The 17908-nt window shown below is 40.7% G+C and overlaps 1 protein-coding gene and 1 non-coding gene across 2 annotated transcripts; both read right to left on the bottom strand.

Annotated features, from left to right (window-relative positions):
• Nucleotides 1-1366: 1366 nt before the first annotated feature.
• Nucleotides 1367-2176, bottom strand: LOC110133840 (S-phase kinase-associated protein 1). The gene has a single exon (XM_070463238.1). It carries the CDS (start codon nucleotides 2110-2112, stop codon nucleotides 1621-1623), a length of 492 nt encoding a protein of 163 aa, XP_070319339.1. The 5' UTR covers nucleotides 2113-2176; the 3' UTR covers nucleotides 1367-1620.
• Nucleotides 2177-6115: 3939 nt separating this feature from the next.
• LOC139033748 (U1 spliceosomal RNA) lies at nucleotides 6116-6279 on the bottom strand. Its single transcript, XR_011486227.1, has one exon. It is a non-coding gene; the product is annotated as a U1 spliceosomal RNA (small nuclear RNA).
• Between the last annotated feature and the right edge of the window lie 11629 nt (nucleotides 6280-17908).

The following is a 17908-nucleotide window of genomic DNA, read 5'->3' on the forward strand; positions in this document are numbered from 1 at the left end:
ATTACTTTGCTGATAAAGGTCTTAAGTCAAAACTATGGTTTTTCCAGTAGTCATGTATGGATGTGAGAGTTGGACCATAAAGAAGGTTGAGTGCCAAAGAATTGATGCTTTAGAATTGTGGTGCTGGAGAAGACTGTTGAGAGTTCCTTGGATTGCAAGGAGATCAAACCAGTCAATCCTAAAGGAAATCAACCCTGAATATTCATTGGAAGGACTGATGCTGAGCTGAAGCTCCAATATTTTGGCCACCTGATGTGAAGAGCTAACTCATTGGAAAAGACCCTGATGCTGGGAAAGATTGAAGGCAGGAGGAGAAGGGAGCAACAGAGGATGAGATGGTTGAATGGCATCACTGACTCAGTGGACATGAATTTGAGCAAACTCTGGGAGACAGTGAAGGACAGGGAAGCCTGGCGTGCTGCAGTCCATGGGGTTGCAAAGAGTTGGACATGACTTAGCAACTGAACAACAACAATAAGTACTGGCTACATTGGTATTCCCTGCTGGCCCAGTGGTTAAGAATCCACCAAGCATTCTCTACCCCTGTGCTTTACCTCACTGCATTCTTTACCTCAGAGATAAAGAATGCAGGAGATGTGAGTTTGATCCCTGGGTCTGGAAGATCCTCCAGAAAAGGAAATGGCAACCCATTCCAGTATTCTTGCTTGGGAAATCCCACGGACAGAGGAGCCTGGTAGGCTACAGTCCATGGGGTTGCAAGAGTCAGACACGACTTAGTGACTAAACAACAACTAAACAACAACAACTGCCTTTTTTTTTTTTTTTTTTTTTTACAATTTACTACCTACTAGGTAACTTTATTGAAAGTATCTTGCATTCATGACGGATGCTTTCTGGGTTATGCCACACATTTTAACATTAAAGGTTAAATTATTTCCACATGCAAGTAGTGTGAATAGTTTTTCCCAATTGGGATCACTGATTATAAAAAGATGACACACCATATAGGCTATCTTTTTTAGCTGAAAAGCTAGCAAACTATTATATCTCCTCCCAAACCACAAACTGAGTAGTAACTGAGCCTTCAAAGCTGAGGATTAAGAATGCAAAACTAAGCCCTCAGAGCCAATTAAGGAAGCCCTGCTACATACAGGCTAATGAATGCCAGGGGTACTTACTCCTCCAGGAAGACTGAAGACACTCTGATAACCCCACTCAAAGCATTTATCTCAAGTAGCCTTTTTCCAGTTGAATAAAGATAATACATTGTTAAATTCTATTTCAGAAGGTTTTTTGCAAGTTGCTTTATTTACAATGCCAACTTTAAAAGTCACTGAACTAAAATTAAGTGGACAATAAACTAGGCAGAAATTGCTTTACAAAAAGGGAAAGCCCAAAATGCCACTTTCTATAGGGAACCCACAGTTCAATTTTATTCAGAGCAAAGAAAAGAAACTTTCAATCATACTAGAAGAAACTGGGCCGTAAGTTTGGGAACTGTACTGAAACTACACATGCAATGAGGACAACATTCTGCTAATACAATTGACTTGCTGCTGCATTTGTTGACTGTTTTTCTAATATTAACAATTATAAACAAAGCAGTGCAACTAGTATTTGGAATAATCCTTACAGTGTTACAGCGTTAGACACGAAATTTCACTTCTCCTCACACCACTGGTTCTCTTTGCGTACCTGGGCTTCCTCTTCCTCAGTAAAATCATTTTTGATATTGAATGTCTTTCGAATCTCCTCAGGAGTTTTCCCCTTGATCATATTAGCAACAGTCTTGCAGGTAACATCAAGCAAACCTTTGATGTCTAAGTAGTTTGCTGCCAATATAAGCTCAAAGAGTGTCCCTTGGTCAACTTTCAGAAATTCTTGATCCCAAACAGGTATATCATCTGTTCGTTTTTCTTTGTTCTCATCATCCTCGGGAGGAGGAGGATCATCCTTGTGGTGGGTGCACCACTGAATGACCTTTTTCAATATTGCTGCATTAACATTTGGCAAGGGGACTGGATCATCATCTCCTTCATCATCCATTCCTAAATCTTCCAACATAGTCTTGATGGTCACAGACTGTTTTGCAATTTCAACATCAACTTCGAATATCTCTCCATCAGAACTCTGCAGCTTAATTGAAGGCATGGTATTAGGTCTCAAAGAGATAGAAGGCCGGAGGCTGAAGTGAGCAGGGAGGCGTCGTCAAACAGCAAAACCTAAAGGCGGAGAACAAGGCCAATATAGCACCAACAACTGCCTTCTATAACAACCTAGTGTACTTTGTTTTTACTTCCTTATTTAATTTTAATTGGAGGCTAATTACTTTACAGTGGCCACAAGACTGGAAAACGTCAGTTTTCATTCCAATCCCAAAGAAAGGCAATGCCAAAGAATGCTCAAACTACCACACAATTGCACTCATCTGACACGCTAGTAAAGTAATGCTCAAAATTCTCGAAGCCAGGCTTCAACAGTACATGAACCGTGAACTTCCAGATGTTCAAGCTGGTTTTAGAAAAGGCAGAGGAACCAGAGATCAAATTGCCAACATTCATTGGATCATCAAAAAAGCAAGAGAGTTCCAGAAAAACATCTATTTCTGCTTTATTGACTATGCCAAAGCCTTTGACTGTGTGGATCACAACAAACTGTGGAAAATTCTGAAAGAGATGGGAATACCAGACCACCTGACCTGCCTCTTGAGAAACCTATATGTAGGTCAGGAAGCAACAGTTAGAACTGGACATGGAACAACAGACTGGTTCCAAATAGGAAAAGGAGTACGTCAAGGCTGTATATTGTCACCCTGCTTATTTAACTTATATACCAAGTACAACATGAGAAACGCTGGGCTGGAAGAAGAACAAGCTGAAATCAAGATTGCCGGGAGAAGTATCAATAACCTCAGATATGCAGATGACACTACCCTTATGGCAGAAAGTGAAGAGGAACTAAAAAAAATCTGTTGATGAAAGTGAAAGAGGAGAGTGAAAAAGTTGGCTTAAAGCTCACCATTCAGAAAACTAAGATCATGGCATCCAGTCCCATCACTTCATGGCAAATAGATGAGGAAACAGCAGAAACAGTGTCAGACTTTATTTTTTGGGGTTCCAAAATCACTGCAGATGGTGACTGCAGCCATGAAATTAAAAGATGCTTACTCCTTGGAAGGAAAGTTATGACTAACCTAGGTAGCATATTAAAAAGCAGAGACATTACTTTGCCAACAAAGATCCATCTAGTCAAGGCTATGGTTTTTCCAGTGGTCATGTATGGATGTGAGAGTTGGACTGTGAAGAAAGCTGAGCACCGAAGAATTGATGCTTTTGAACTGTGGTGTTGGAGGAGACTCTTGAGAGTCCCTTGGACTGCAAGGAGATCCAACCAGTCCATCCTAAAGGAGATCAGTCCTGGGTGTTCATTGGAAGGACTGATGCTGAAGCTGAAACTCCAATACTTTGGCTACCTCATGCGAAGAGTTGACTCATTGGAAAAGACCCTGATGCTGGGAGGGATTGAGATCAGGAGGAGAAGGGGACGACGGAGGATGAGATGGCTGGATGGCATCACCAACTCGATGGACATGAGTTTGAGTAAACTCCGGGAGTTGGTGATGGACAGGGAGGCCTGGCCTGCTGCGATTCATGGGGTTGCAAAGAGTTGGACACGACTGAGTGACTGAACGGAACTGAACTGAACTGAATTACTTTACAATATTGTGGTGGTTTTTGCCATACATTCATATGAATCAGCCATGGGTGTACATGTGTTCCCCATCCTGCCAGTCCCTCCCACCTCCCTCCCCATCCCATCCCTCAGGGTCATCCCAGTGCACCAGACCTGAGCATCCTGTCTCATGCATCGAACCTGAACTGGCGATCTATTTCACATATGGTAATGTACATGTTTCAATGCTATTCTCTCAAATCATCACACCCTCACCTTCTCCCACAGAGTCCAACAGTTTGTTCTTTAAATCTGTGTCTCTTTCACTGTATCACATATAGAGTCATCATTACCATCTTTCAAAATTCCATATATATGCATTAATATGCTGTATTGGTGTTTTTCTTTCTGACTTACTTCACTCTGTATAATAGGCTCCAGTTTCATCCACCTCATTAGAACTGATTCAAATGCATTCTTTTTAATAGCTGAGTAATATTCCATTGTGTATATGTACCACAACTTTCTTATCCATTTGTCTGCCAATGGACATCTAGGTTGCTTCCATGTCCTGGCTATTATAAACAGTACTGCAATGAACATTGGGGTACACGTGTCTCTTTCAATTCTGGTTTCCTCAGTGTGTATGCCCAGCAGTGGGATTGCTGGGTCGTATGGCAGTTCTATTTCCAGTTTTTTAAGGAATCTCCACACTGTTCTCCACAGTGGCTGTACTAGTTTGCATTCCCACCAAGAGTGTAAGAGGGTTCCTTTTTCTCCGCACCCTCTCCAATATTTATTGTTTGTAGCAGCCATTCTTACCGGCATGAGATGGTACCTCATTGTGGTTTTGATTTGCATTTCTCTGGTAATGAGTGATGTTGAGCATCTTTTCATGTGTTTGTTAGCCATCTGTATGTCTTCTTTGGAGAAATGTCTGTTTAGTTCTTTGGCCCATTTTTTGATTGGGTCACTTATTTTTCTGGAATTGAGTTTCAGAGCTGCTTGTATATTTTTTGAGATTAATTCTTTGTCAGTTGCTTCATTTGCTATTATTTTCTCCCATTCTGAAGGCTGTCTTTTCACCTTGCTTATAGTTTCCTTCGTTGTGCAAAAGCTTTTAAGTTTTAATTAGGTCCCATTTGTTTATTTTTGCTTTTATTTCCATTACTCTGGGAGGTGGGTCATAGAGGATCCTGCTGTGATTTATGTCAGAGAGTGTTTTGCCTATGTTTTCCTCTAGGAGTTTTATAGTTTCTGGTCTTATGTTTAGATCTTTAATCCATTTTGAGTTTATTTTTGTGTATGGTGTTAGAAAGTGTTCTAGTTTCATTCTTTTACAAGTGATTGACCAGTTTTCCCAGCACCACTTGTTAAGGAGGTTGTCTTTTCTCCATTGTATATTCTTGCCTCCTTTGTCAAAGATAAGGTTGCAAAGGTGCATCGATTTATCTCTGGGCTTTCTATTTTGTTCCATTGATCTATATTTCTGTCTTTGTGCCAACAACGTACTGTCTTGATAACTGTTGCTTTGTAGTTCAGCCTGAAGTCAGGCATGTTGATTCCTCCAGTTCCATTCTTCTTTCTCAAGATTGCTTTGGCTATTTGAGGTTTTTTGTATTTCCATACAAATTGTGAAATTATTTGTTCTAGTTCTCTGAAAAATACCATTGGTAGCTTGATAGGGATTGCATTGAATCTATAGATTGCTTTGGGTAGTATACTCATTTTCACTATATTGATTCTTCCAATCCATGAACATGGTATATTTCTCCAGTGTTTTATAGTTTTCTATATATAGGTCTTTTGTTTCTTTAGGTAGATTTATTCCTAAGTATTTTATTCTTTTTGTCACAATGGTGAATGGATTGTTTCCTTAATTTCTCTTTCTGTTTTCTCATTGTTAGTGTATAGGAATGCAAGGGATTTCTGTGTGTTAATTTTATATCCTGCAACTTTACTATATTCATTGATTAGCTCTAGTAATTTTCTGTTGGTGTCTTTAGGGTTTTTTATGTAGAGGATCATGTCATCTGCAAACAGTGACAGTTTTACTTCTTCTTTTCCTATTTGGATTCCTTTAATTTCTTTTTCTTCTCTGATTGCTGTGGCCAAAACTTCCCAAACCATGTTGAATAGTAGTGGTGAGAGTGGGTATCCTTGTCTTGTTCCTGATTTTAGGGGAAATGCTTTCAATTTTTCACCATTGAGGATAATGTTTGCTGTGGATTTATCATATATGGCTTTTATTATGCTGAGGTATGTTCCTTCTATGCCTGCTTTCTGGAGGGTTTTTATCATAAATGGATGTTGAATTTTGTCAAAGGCTTTCTCTGCATCTATTGAGGTAATCATACAGTTTTTATCTTTTAATTTGTTAATGTGATGTATCACACTGATTGATTTGCAAATATTGAAGAATCCTTGCATCCCTGGGATAAAGCCCTCTTGGTCATGATGTATGATATTTTTTTTTCTTTTTCAGGGGAAAGTGCGAATGCAGTCCCCCACCACCACAAATTATGCAGTCGAGTTTCCCACACTTGGGGAAATCACAGGGGCCAGCACATCTGGAGTGCAATGGATAAGCCTCGCCCTGGGAAAACCACCTTCGTGATCATGGCATCTCCCCTGCCAGGTAAGTATAGTATGATATTTTTCATATGTTAACAATCTAGTGTGCTTTGAAAAAGCTATGCATATTATAAAGCTTCTATCAATCTGACAATGAACTTCTGTTAAAAATCTTTTCTATCTCAATAATCCATCTTCTTGCTTAAAAATATTGATTTTTATTTATTTATTTGACTGAACCAGGTCTTACTGTGGCATGTGGGATTTAGTTCCCTGACCAGGGATAGAACTGGGTCCCCTGCACTGGGAGTGCAGAGTTTTAGCCACTGGACCACCAGGGAATTCTCAATAATCCATTTTCTCTTTAATGGCTTAGTAATATTCCATTGTGTATATGTACCACAGCTTTCTTTTTTTTCCCCCACAGCTTTCTTATCCATTCGTCTGCTGATGGACATCTAGGTTGCTTCCATGTCCTGGCTATTATAAACAGTGCTGTGATGAACATTGGGGTACATGTGTCTCTTTCAATTCTGGTTTCCTCAGTGTGTATGCCCAGCAGTGGGATTGCTGGGTCATATGGCAGTTCTATTTCCAGTTTTTTAAGGAATCTCCACACTGTTCTCCATAGTGGCTGTACTAGTTTGCATAAAGAATACATTTGAATCAGTTCTAATGAGGTGGATGAAACTGGAGCCTATTATACAGAGTGAAGTAAGCCAGAAAGAAAAACACCAATACAGTATACTAACACATATATATGGAATTTAGAAAGATGGTAATGATAACCCTGTATGCGAGACAGCAAGAGAGACACAGATGTATTGAACAGTCTTTTGGACTCTGTGGGAGAGGGCGAGGGTGGGATGATATGGGAGAATGGCATTGAAACATGTAAATTATCATATGTGAAACGAATCACCAGTCCAGGTTCAATGCATGATACAGGATGCTTGGGGCTGGTGCACTGGGATGACCCAGAGGGATGGGATGGGGAGGGAGTTGGGAGGGGGGTTCAGGATGGGGAACACATGTACACCCATGGCAGATTCAAGTCAATGTATGGCAAAACCAATACAACGTTGTAAAGTAAAATAAATAAATAAATAAAGTAAAGCAAAATAAATAAATAATTTAAGTAAAGCAAACAAACAAACAAAAATAATCCATTTTCTCATTCTATTCCAAAACTCAGAGTACTTAAGTGTGTGCATGCTAAGTCTCTTCAGTTGTGTCCAACTCTGTGACCCCATGGACTACAGTCCACCAGGCTTCTCTTTCTATGGAATTCTCCAATCAAGAATACTGGAGTGAGTTTCCAAGCCCTCCTTCAGGGATCAAACTTGAGTCTCCTGCATTGGCAGGTGGGTTCTTTAAGCCACCTGGGAAGCCCAGAGTACCTAAGAAGTTTTCATTTAAAAAGTCATTTATAAAAAAAATTAAAGAAAAAAAGTCATTTATTTTTACTGTAGTTTAGTTTTAACAGTATGGACTCTGAAACCAGACTACATGGAGTCAAATACCGGACATACTAGATGATAGCTCCATTTTCTTAGGCAAGTTGTGTAACCTCTATGTGCTTTGATTTCCTCATTTGTAAAATGACCACAATAACAGTACCTCCCTCACAGGATTCTTTTGGGGTTTAAATGAGAACATTTCTATGCTACTTTGTATTATTACCTTTCTATCTACATGTTCTGTCTCCCCAACTAGGTTGTAGCACATAACATTGAGAGCAGGAACTGTGTCCTATTTATCTGTGGAGTCAATGTCTGATAGACATTTGTTGTTGATTATCAGGAAACCTGAAGTAATATTTTTTCTTTCATACATCGATTTTGAAAGACAGATTTCTGCAACTGACATGAAATGGATTTTAGTTGACACTTTCAATTTAGACTGAAAGTGGGTCAATGAAATGGGTCACCTGCCATCTTCACTTTACAAAACAAAACTAGACACTCCTCATACAATAACGAGTGTCTTAACAACATTTATAACCCAATATATGGCATGAAATTTTGGCCTTCGTCCTGAAGAAAGTTCAAAGGATGAAAGTGTTATTAGCCAAGTAAAGGATTTCTGCTTTGGGTATAGTATTGTACAGAACTGGTAGATCTGCTTCCTAAAGAAAGTATATTTTTGTGACAAGCATCTAATTAGTTACAGATGAATCCATCTTGATTTGTTGCCTAGTGACGGCCAAAGGAAGTCACACTCTGGTGAACTGAAAGTCTGTTTGCCATTACGTTTTCACACAAAAAGTCTTGTAGCCATGTTTGGTGAGAGCAACAGGGGCTTCATTTGATCCCCAAATGGTTGCCTTGGGGAAGTCCTTTATTCTAAACTCCTAGCTTTCTCTGGGGGTGCCCTAGGACCACCAGCAAAAGTTGGGTTGACATAAGAAAGAGTCTAGTGGTTCAGTGAAGCCCCTAGTTACCTCACATCACCCTTTATAAACTTGCTTTTTTTTTTTTTTGAAACTTCAGGGTAAGTGATCATTCTGTACACCTCCTCAAAGGTGGATTCTTAACCATTGGGCCACCAGGGAAATCCCCAGTCCACCTTTAGCAATTGGCCTTTTTTCTTCCTTCAAGGCCATGCTTCTCAAAAGAATTGTCTGTATTTGCTGCCTTCATATCTGACTTATTTACTGCTCAACTACTTCAATCTGACTTTTACTCCCCATCATTCTATTGATATAGTTTTGATTATATTGTCTTTTTTACTGGTCATCTCTCTAGTATTGAACATTGTTGATTGCAGTCCTCCTCTGCTCCACTCTCAAAATTATCTTTCAGGCATGACTTCTTACTGAGCCTGAACAGCAAGATCCAACCCCTCAATTATTTTCTTGCTACTCTCACTTTCTGGTTCCCTTTACCCTTCAGTGCTACATAGTTGGAAGAACTCCATCACACTTCTTTTACTGAAAGACCTCATTGTTTCTCCCTGTGGTTCTTCTGTCCTCACTGCAAAATGAGTAGAAAACACAAATTATTTGACTGCAGATGTGCTCCTGGTGATCATTGCCTGAAGGGCACACTTTCACATTACCCAAATATTGGAGCATAGGAAGCACTGATAGGCACCAGAAAGACTAAAACTGAAGCATGGAAAATGTCCACTCCTTCACCTCCATGTCATGACCCAGCATTACTTGACACCCATTCAGTTGAATTTACCACAAGAACACAACAATTAGATTTTTTTGTCATAGGCAACTAAAGGATTCATATAGAAACTGGTCCCTAGTAGGGTCTGGCAAAGGAGCAAGTCAAATAATGTAGGATTGTCTAAGCCTAGGTTGGGTGAATGAGAGTGAAAGCCCTCTGTCTTGAGTTGGGAAATGGGCAAACCAGTTATGTGACTTCAAAGCGATATTTTTTTGTGAACTGTGTGTCTAGTAAGGTTAGGAATTTATGGGATTTTGTACAGAATTGAGATACTGGTGTTGATTTAGTTTCTCCTTGTGACATTCAAAAAGGTGCTACAAGCAAGAGACAAGTTTTGGGTGGTGAAGCTGATCCGTCTGGAAGCAGAAACAGAATAAAACACAGCTCTCCTAATAGAAGCCCTGCAGTTGGCACTCCAAGTTTGCTGAGTCAGAAAATTGTGCACAGTGGACAAAGCCCAATTATCTGCCCCAAGGTGAAGATAGGACTAGTGAAGGCAGAGACAGAGACCTGGGAGGTGTCAGAGCCTGATCCTTTCAGCTTTTACCAAACACCTTAGGCTGGACATCCCCAGCCTGGGAAAGACAATGATTACCCTCCTGCAGCCTCTCCATCCCAGAGTATTTCTGTGAATTATCCTAAAGAATAAACCAAGGAAGTCATTAAAATCAGAGATAGGGGAATGGGCTTAGCCAACAAGTACTGATGCTACGAGACAAAATCACCCAGTCTGGAATCTAGTGTTTGGTAAATGTCTGCTTTAGTCATCAGTCTATAGAATTGACTGGAAGAAAAGAGACATCTTGAAAAAAAAGCTGCCTTTACTTTCTTGGGCTCCCAAATCACTGCAGATGGTGACTGCAGCCATGAAAATTAAAAGACACTTGCTCCTTGGAAGAAAAGCTATGACAAACCTAGACAACATATTAAAAAGCAGAGACATCACTTTGCTGACAAAGGTCCATATAGTCAAAGCTATGGTTTTTCCAGTAGTCATGTACAGATGTGAGAGTTGGACCATAAAGAAGGCTGAGCACTGAAGAATTGATGCTTTTGAACTGTGGTGTTGGAGAAGACTCTTGAGAGTCCCTTGGACTGCAAGGAGATCAAACCAGTCAATCCTAAAGGAAATCAACCCTGAATATTCATGGGAAGGACTGATGCTGAAGCTGAAGCTCCAATACTTTGGCCATCTGATGCAAAGAGCCAACTCATTGGAAAAGACCCTGATGCTGGGAAAGATTGAAGGCAGGAGGAGAAGGGGATGACAGAGGATGAGATGGTTGGATGGCATCACCAACTCAATAGACATGAGTTTGAGCAAACTCCGGGAGATGGTGAAAGACAGGGAAACCTGGCATGCTGCAGTCCATGGGTCACAAAGAGTCGGACAGGACTGAGTGACTGAACAACAACAACAAAGAGATGTCTAATCTCCTCAGTAGATAAAGGGATAGTCTTGCTGGAGAAACCTCCAGCTTCACCATCAAGGACTAGTGAGAGCTTACTCCACCACACATGTAGCCTACCAACAAATGGGCTGCTACATCCCAGAAGGGGACTCCTTCCCCGTGTCTTCCTCAGATGTGGCCATGACAAAAATGGACAAGGATGATCTTCTGAGAGAACAGAAGCCAGTGGCAACAGAAAGGTAGCCCAAGAAACTCATGCCTTCTTCAGGGAGCCTCTCCTTCTCCTCTCCAGCAGAACATAAGGTCTGTGAGAATTTGGGGACCACCAAGGGTGGTTTCTCCCTTCCTCCTTTCTAAATGGATATTGCATTGCACATATTCTGTTATCTTATTCTCACTTTGTATTGAGACTATTGGGGATGTTTAATGCCATCCTTAACTGTAGGTCTTTAAATTATGAGGTGTCACGTTCAGAAAGAAACAAGAAGTATCATTATCCAGAGGTGCTGCACCTGAAGCTTGATATAAAACAAGGATGAAACTTCGGGTTGTCTCCTTTGGGAAGGGGGTGAGTGCCCTTGGCATAACACAGGTGACCTGGGCTTCCAAGGTGGCACTAGAGGTAAAGAATCCACCTGCCAATGCAGAAGATGCAAGAGACACAAGTTTGATCCCTGGGTTGGGAAGATCCCCTAGAGTAGGAAATGGCAACCTGCTCCAGTATTCTTACCTGGAAAATTCCATGGACAGAGGAGCCTGGCAGGCCACAGTCTATGGGGTCACAAAGAGTCAGAAACAACTGAGCACAATAACAACAAGGTGACACAGTGATGTTATGATAAGGGGAAATTTTGCAAGTAAATTAATGGAAAGAAGAGGATACATGGGGATGCTAGGCAGCTGGTGGAGGCTGGAATGTGGGGAGAGGTTAGAAGACAGTGAGCATCAGTTGTTTCACATAATTTATGCATCATTTCCCCATATTCTGGTAGGAGCAATGGCACCTTGATGACAGTCTGTGCACAATGAATTTTCAATCATCTGGATCATTTCTTCAGGATGGTATCCAAAATGGGAATTTTAGAAGGTACAAAGAGTTTCATGGCTCTTACTAAATATTTGAAAACTGTTTCCAAAAAGGATTAGAGCAATTGACATTCCTACCAGTAATATACAAGAGTGTTGCCATATATTTCATCAACTACTTCTGAAGTTTAACACTAGTTAGATAGGGTCTTCAGCTTTAAGGGAACAGGTGAGCCTCTGTGGTTATTCTCTACATAGACTAAGAATCACCCTTTCAAGATGGATCTTCTCCCAGTTTCCCTTCGATCAATTTTGCTGCTTCTGCCAGAGGGACTAATGGGTCTAGTTCTTCTTTTCAGGCAGCGGTTTTCAGAGCATCACTACACTTCTTGCCTTTTCCTCTTGGTATCTCATTCAAATCTCCACACTCTAAGATAGCAATTGAGACATTAAGGTCTACTCTAGTGTGATGTGAGGCATCTCAGGGTCCCAGGTAGATACTCTTTATAGGTGATACCTCAGTCACATCTTGCTTTGTTTCAAATTAGCTTCTAAGTCAGGCTTTTCCAAGTTTGGGAAACATAAGCAAAACTTAAAACCCCAAACTCAAAATGATACATGCTTGTGCCATTGGTCCAAAAATCAGTCTGCTGGAAAGGAAATTAGATCTCCAAAAGTTAAGGGTCTTGCCCAAGTGCATGCAATTAGAAAAGGACTCAGATTTCTGGACTGGGTCTATGATGGTGCCTAACATGGCAGTCATTATTCATTGCCTGATCCCCACATCCAGAAAAATTCAGCTTCCCTCTCCTCTTGGCTCCACAAGCTGGCTAAGATTGGGGCTACTCTCAAAGTTGGAAGAGATCTTTCTCCCTGAAGACCCTTTCAGTTTAGGAGCTTGCAAACACCCTTCTGCCATCATCAGATTTTGCTGCCTCCAGCCCTCCCATCAGTGCTTCCATCCTCTGCCTGGATATAATGTCAAAGAAACTTCAGATACATGGACAATCCCAGGCTCAAAGCTGTCTTTGAAGAATTGGGGGGAAGTAGGGGTGAAGGAATGTCTTTCATCAGCTTGCTACTTCCGAGTCCCAATCCAGGAAACCTTTAGATCAGTGGATCTTATATTTTTTTTGGCCACAGGCCACCTTAGGAAACTGATGAAAGTGACAGACACTATCTCAAATCCACATTAGCACAAAATTGTACCTACAATTTCAGGGCCATGAAAGACCATCTGAATCCCATCCATGGTCAACAGGTAATTGTAGGAGATTTGATCACTGGCTACATCCTAGTCTTAAGCAGAGATACTTTCTAATAATCATGGGGAGAATTTGAACCCTGAGGGTTATTTCCTCATATCAAACAAAACATGGATAATTGTGTCTGGAGTGGAAGGTGGGGGATTTTTTTCATGGTAGATTTTTTCCCCTAGGTTCATTCACACAGCCAGCCTCCTACAGAATTGTGAAGATGCTATCACAGTGGACAGCTATCTAAAGTCTTCTTGCTAATGTACCTCTTGAGCACAAGATGCATTATTCTGCACTGATTGTCAAAAATATTTTCAAGCTCTAGGAGGGGCTTTAACATTGGGAACAGAAAGTTGCTTATAATTGCTTTTTGATTAGCTTTTAAGGTTATAGTTGAGTTGGGACTTCCCTGGCAGTCCAGTGGTTGACTCCAAGCTTCCGCTGCAAGGTGCAAGGGTTCAATCCCTGGTCAGTGAACTGGGATCCCACATGCTGTTTGGCATGGCCAAAAATAACCACAACAAAAAACTTGTCCCCCCCCCAAAAGGTTATAGCTGAGTTAACTCATAGTTATTTTTGCAAAGAGTAAGCTTGCCAGAAAAAGCCCTATGCCATAGTCTCTTCATTATTTGCTATGCTTATGTTCCTGAAAACCATCATGGTAAGAGAATTTACAGTTGGTAAACAGAACTTCACAAGGAAAAGTAGAATCAGGAAGCAAAGGTCAAATCTATTCCTATAAAAGCTCTTCGAGAAAGGGAGAATTGAATTGAATCTAAAGTGGAAGGATCTTAGTTCCCTGACCAGGGGTGGAACCCATAAAAAAAAAAAAAGCTCTTAGAAACATATTTTGGTTTTCACTAAAATGAAATGCTAAAGATGGCACATTGAATAAAAAGAACGTTGATGTTGCGTATGTTGTTGTTCAGTCGCCAAGTCCTGTCTGACTCTCTGCAACCCCATGAACTGCAGCATGCCAGGCTTCCCTGTCCTTCACTATCCCCCTGAGTTTGCTCAAACTCATGTCCATTGAGTCAGTGATGCCATTCAACCATCTCATCCTCTGTCGCCCCCTTCTCCTCTTGCCCTCAATCTTCCCCAGCATCAGGATCTTTTCCAGGATCTCTTTGAATCAGGTGGCCAAAGTATTGTTTTATATAAATTTTAAATTAGAAACAGCATGAATAGTTCTGTACAATGTTCACCTACCATTTCTTAATCATTAGAGCTTTTTTAGGAACCCTCTCCTGCTGTTTTATCTTTATCACTGCTATTTATTTTTAAAGTAGCTCTATTAACAGTTTAATTATATAGAAGTGCTATAAAGTAAAAAAGCAAGTCTCTCAAATCTCACTCCCCAGTCATAGTCACTAGAAATGGAAGGACAATTGGGCTGTTTCCATTTGGGCTTCTTTTGGTTCATTTTTCAGGTTGATTTTTTTTATAACTACTGTGATTTCAAGGCTGCTGAATTTTAAGGGTTCTGTGAAGCTGGGGAGAAGTGCACGGGAATAGCCTAAGTTAAAAAGCCACCAACCCTGCTGTTCATACTGGTCTTAAAATATTCAGTAGTTTTGCTTGAATGAAAGCATCTCAGAGTGTTGCAAGTCTTTGGTTAGTTTCCAGAGTTCTGAACAAGTGGACTTTGACCATTTCTGCCAACATTTCTTTGGCTTTATAGAGATCTTCACCCTGCCATTCAAGGCTTCCCATCACTACCCAAGCCTTTAAAATTTCTCTCTTTCAAAAAAATATGGAGGCCACTTGGCAGGAACTGTGGAAAGCCTCAAGGAGCTAAGAGTGACCCCCAGCAAGAAAGTCATAAAACCACAAAGGAAGGCATTCTATTAACAGCCAGGCATCCTGGAAGAGGACCCTGAGGCTCAGATGAAGCTTGCTGCTTTGTTTACATCCATGGCAGAGGACTCAGCTAACCTGTTCCCAAGCTCCTGACTCTTGCCCTATTCTCCTTGGCCTGCCCCTTTCCCTGCCAAGGCCCCAGTTCAGAACAGACACCCTGCTTCCAGGACCATTAAGGGGCTTTGCATTAATGGAATTATTTCACAAATATCTTCAAGGATCCACGGAAATCAGAAGTCTTTCATTCTTGGAAGTTGTGGGAAAGTGACCAGGCTGTGAGGAAATAATTTATTTTTCAGAGTAGCACTTATTATTTACCCCTTCAAATACTAATGGCCCCACATAATTTACAGAGGCCTGGAAAAATTACTTTAATTAAGGGATCACTGTTCCTCAGCTTCATCAAGGGCAGTATAGGTTTCATCAAGCACTTCCCTGTTATTCTCATAAACTGATTTGACTAGATAGACCTTTATGACCAACCTAGACAGCATATTAAAAAGCAGCCAACAAAGGTCCGTCTAGCCAAAGCTATGGTTTTTCCAATAGTCATGTATGGATGTGAGTTGGACTATAAAGAAAGCTGAGTGCCAAAGAATTAATGCTTTTGAACTGTGGTGTTGGAGAAGACTCTTGAGAGTTCCTTGGACTGCAAGGATCTCAAGGAGATCCTTTTTCCTAAAGGAAATCAGTCTTGAATATTATTGGAAGGACTGATGCTGAAGCTGAAACTCCAACACTTTGGCCACTTGATGTGAAGAACTGACTCATTGGAAAAGACCCTGATGCTGGGAAAGATTGAAGGTGGGAGGAGAAGGGGATGACAGAGGATGAGATAGTTGGATGGCATCACCAACTCAATGGACATGAGTTTGAGTAAACTCCAGGAGTTGGTGATGGACAGGGAGGCCTGGCGTGCTGCAGTCCATGAGGATGCAAAAAGTCAGACACGACTGAGTGACTGAACTGAACTGAACCTTTGTCAGCAAAGTAATGTCTCTGCTTTTTAATATGCTGTCTAGGTTGGTCATAGTTTTTCTTCCAAGGAGAAAGCGTCTTTTAATTTCATGGCTGCAGTCACCATCTTAAGTGATTTTGGAGCCCAAGAAAATGAAGTCAGTCACTGTTTCCATTATTTCCTTGTCTATTTGCCATGAAGTGATAGGACCGGATGTCATGATCTTAGTTTTTTGAATGTTGAGTTTTAAGCCAGATTTTTCACTCTCCTCTTTCACTTTCATCAAGAGGCTCTTTAGTTCCTCTTAGCTTTCTGCCATAAGGGTGGTGTCATCTGCATATCTGAGGTTATTGATATTTCTCCCAGCAATCTTGAATCCAGCTTGTGCTTCATCCATCCTGGCATCATATGAGTTACTCTGCATAGACGTTAAATAAGCAGGGTGACAATATAAAGGTGATGTACTCCTTTCCCAATTTGGAACTAGTCCATTGTTATATGTATGGTTCTAACTGTTGCTTCTTGACCTGCATACAGTTTCTCAGGAGACAGGTAAGGTGGTCTGGTATTCCCATCTCTTTAAGAATTTTCCACAGTTTGTTGTGATCCACATAGTCAAAGGCTTTAGTGTAGTCAATGAAGCAGAAGTAGATGTTTTTCTGGAACTCTGCTTTTTTGATGATCCAACGGATGTTGGCAATTTGATCTCAGGTTCCTCTGCCTTTTCTAAATCCAACTTGAACATCTGGAAGTTCTTGGTTCATGTACTATTGAAGCCTAGCTTGGAGAATTTTGAGCATTACTTTGCTAGTGTGTGAGATGAGTGCAATTGTGCAGTAGTTTGAACATTCTTTGGCATTGCCTTTCTTAGGGATTGAAATGAAAACTGACATTTTCCAGTCCTGTGGCCACTGCTGAGTTTTCCAATTTGCTGGCATATTGAGTGCAGCACTTTCACAGCATCATCTTTTAGGATTTGAAATAGCTCAGCTGGAATTCCATCACCTCCACTGCCTTTGTTCGTAGTGATGTTTCCTAAGTCCCACTTGACTTTGGACTCCAGGATGTCTGGCAGTAGGTGAGTGATCACACCACTGTAGTTATCTGGGTTACTAAGATATTTTTTGTATAGTTCTGTGTATGCTTTCCACCTCTTAATATCTTCTGCTTCTGTTAGGTCCATACTGTCTCTGTCCTTTTTGTGCCCATCTTTGCATGAAATGTTCCCTTGCTATCTCTAATTTTTCTTGAAGCTATCACTAGTCTTTCCTATTCTATTGTTTTCCTCTATTTCTTTGCACTGATCACTTAGGAATGCTTCCTTGTCTCTCCTTGCTACTCTTTGGAACTCTGCATTCAAATGGGTATATCTTTCCTTTTCTCCTTTGCCTTTCACTTCTCTTCTTTTTTCAGCTATTTGTAAGGCCTCCTCAGACAGCCATTTTGCCTTTTTGTATTTCTTTTTCTTGGGGTGGTTTTGATCACAGCCTCCTGTACAATGTTATGAACCTCTGTCCATAGTTCTTCAGGTACTCTATCTATCAGATATAATCCCTTGACTCTGTCACTTCCACTGTATAATTATAAGGGATTTGATTTAGGTCATACCTGAATGGTCTAGTGGTTTTCCCTACTTTCTTCAATTTAAGTCTGAATTTTGCAATAAGGAGTTCATGATCTGAGCCACAGCCAGCTCCTGGTCTTGTTTTTGCTGACTATATAGAGCTTCTCCATCTTCAGCTGCAAAGAATATAATCAATCTGATTTTGATATTGACCATCTGGTGATGTCCATGTGTAGAGAGTCTCTTGTGTTGTTGGAAGAGGGTGTTTGCTATGACTAGTGCATTCTCTTGGAAAAACTGTTAGCCTTTGCCTGCTTCATTTTATACTCCAAGGTCAAACTTGCCTGTTATTCCAGGTATCTCTTGACTTCCTACTTCTGCATTCCTATCCCCTATGATGAAAAGCACATCTTTTTTTTTTTTGGTGTTAGTTCTAGAAGGTCTTT

This window comes from Odocoileus virginianus, unplaced genomic scaffold (assembly GCF_023699985.2).
Source record: "Odocoileus virginianus isolate 20LAN1187 ecotype Illinois unplaced genomic scaffold, Ovbor_1.2 Unplaced_Contig_1, whole genome shotgun sequence".
Taxonomy (NCBI): Eukaryota; Metazoa; Chordata; class Mammalia; order Artiodactyla; family Cervidae; genus Odocoileus; species Odocoileus virginianus.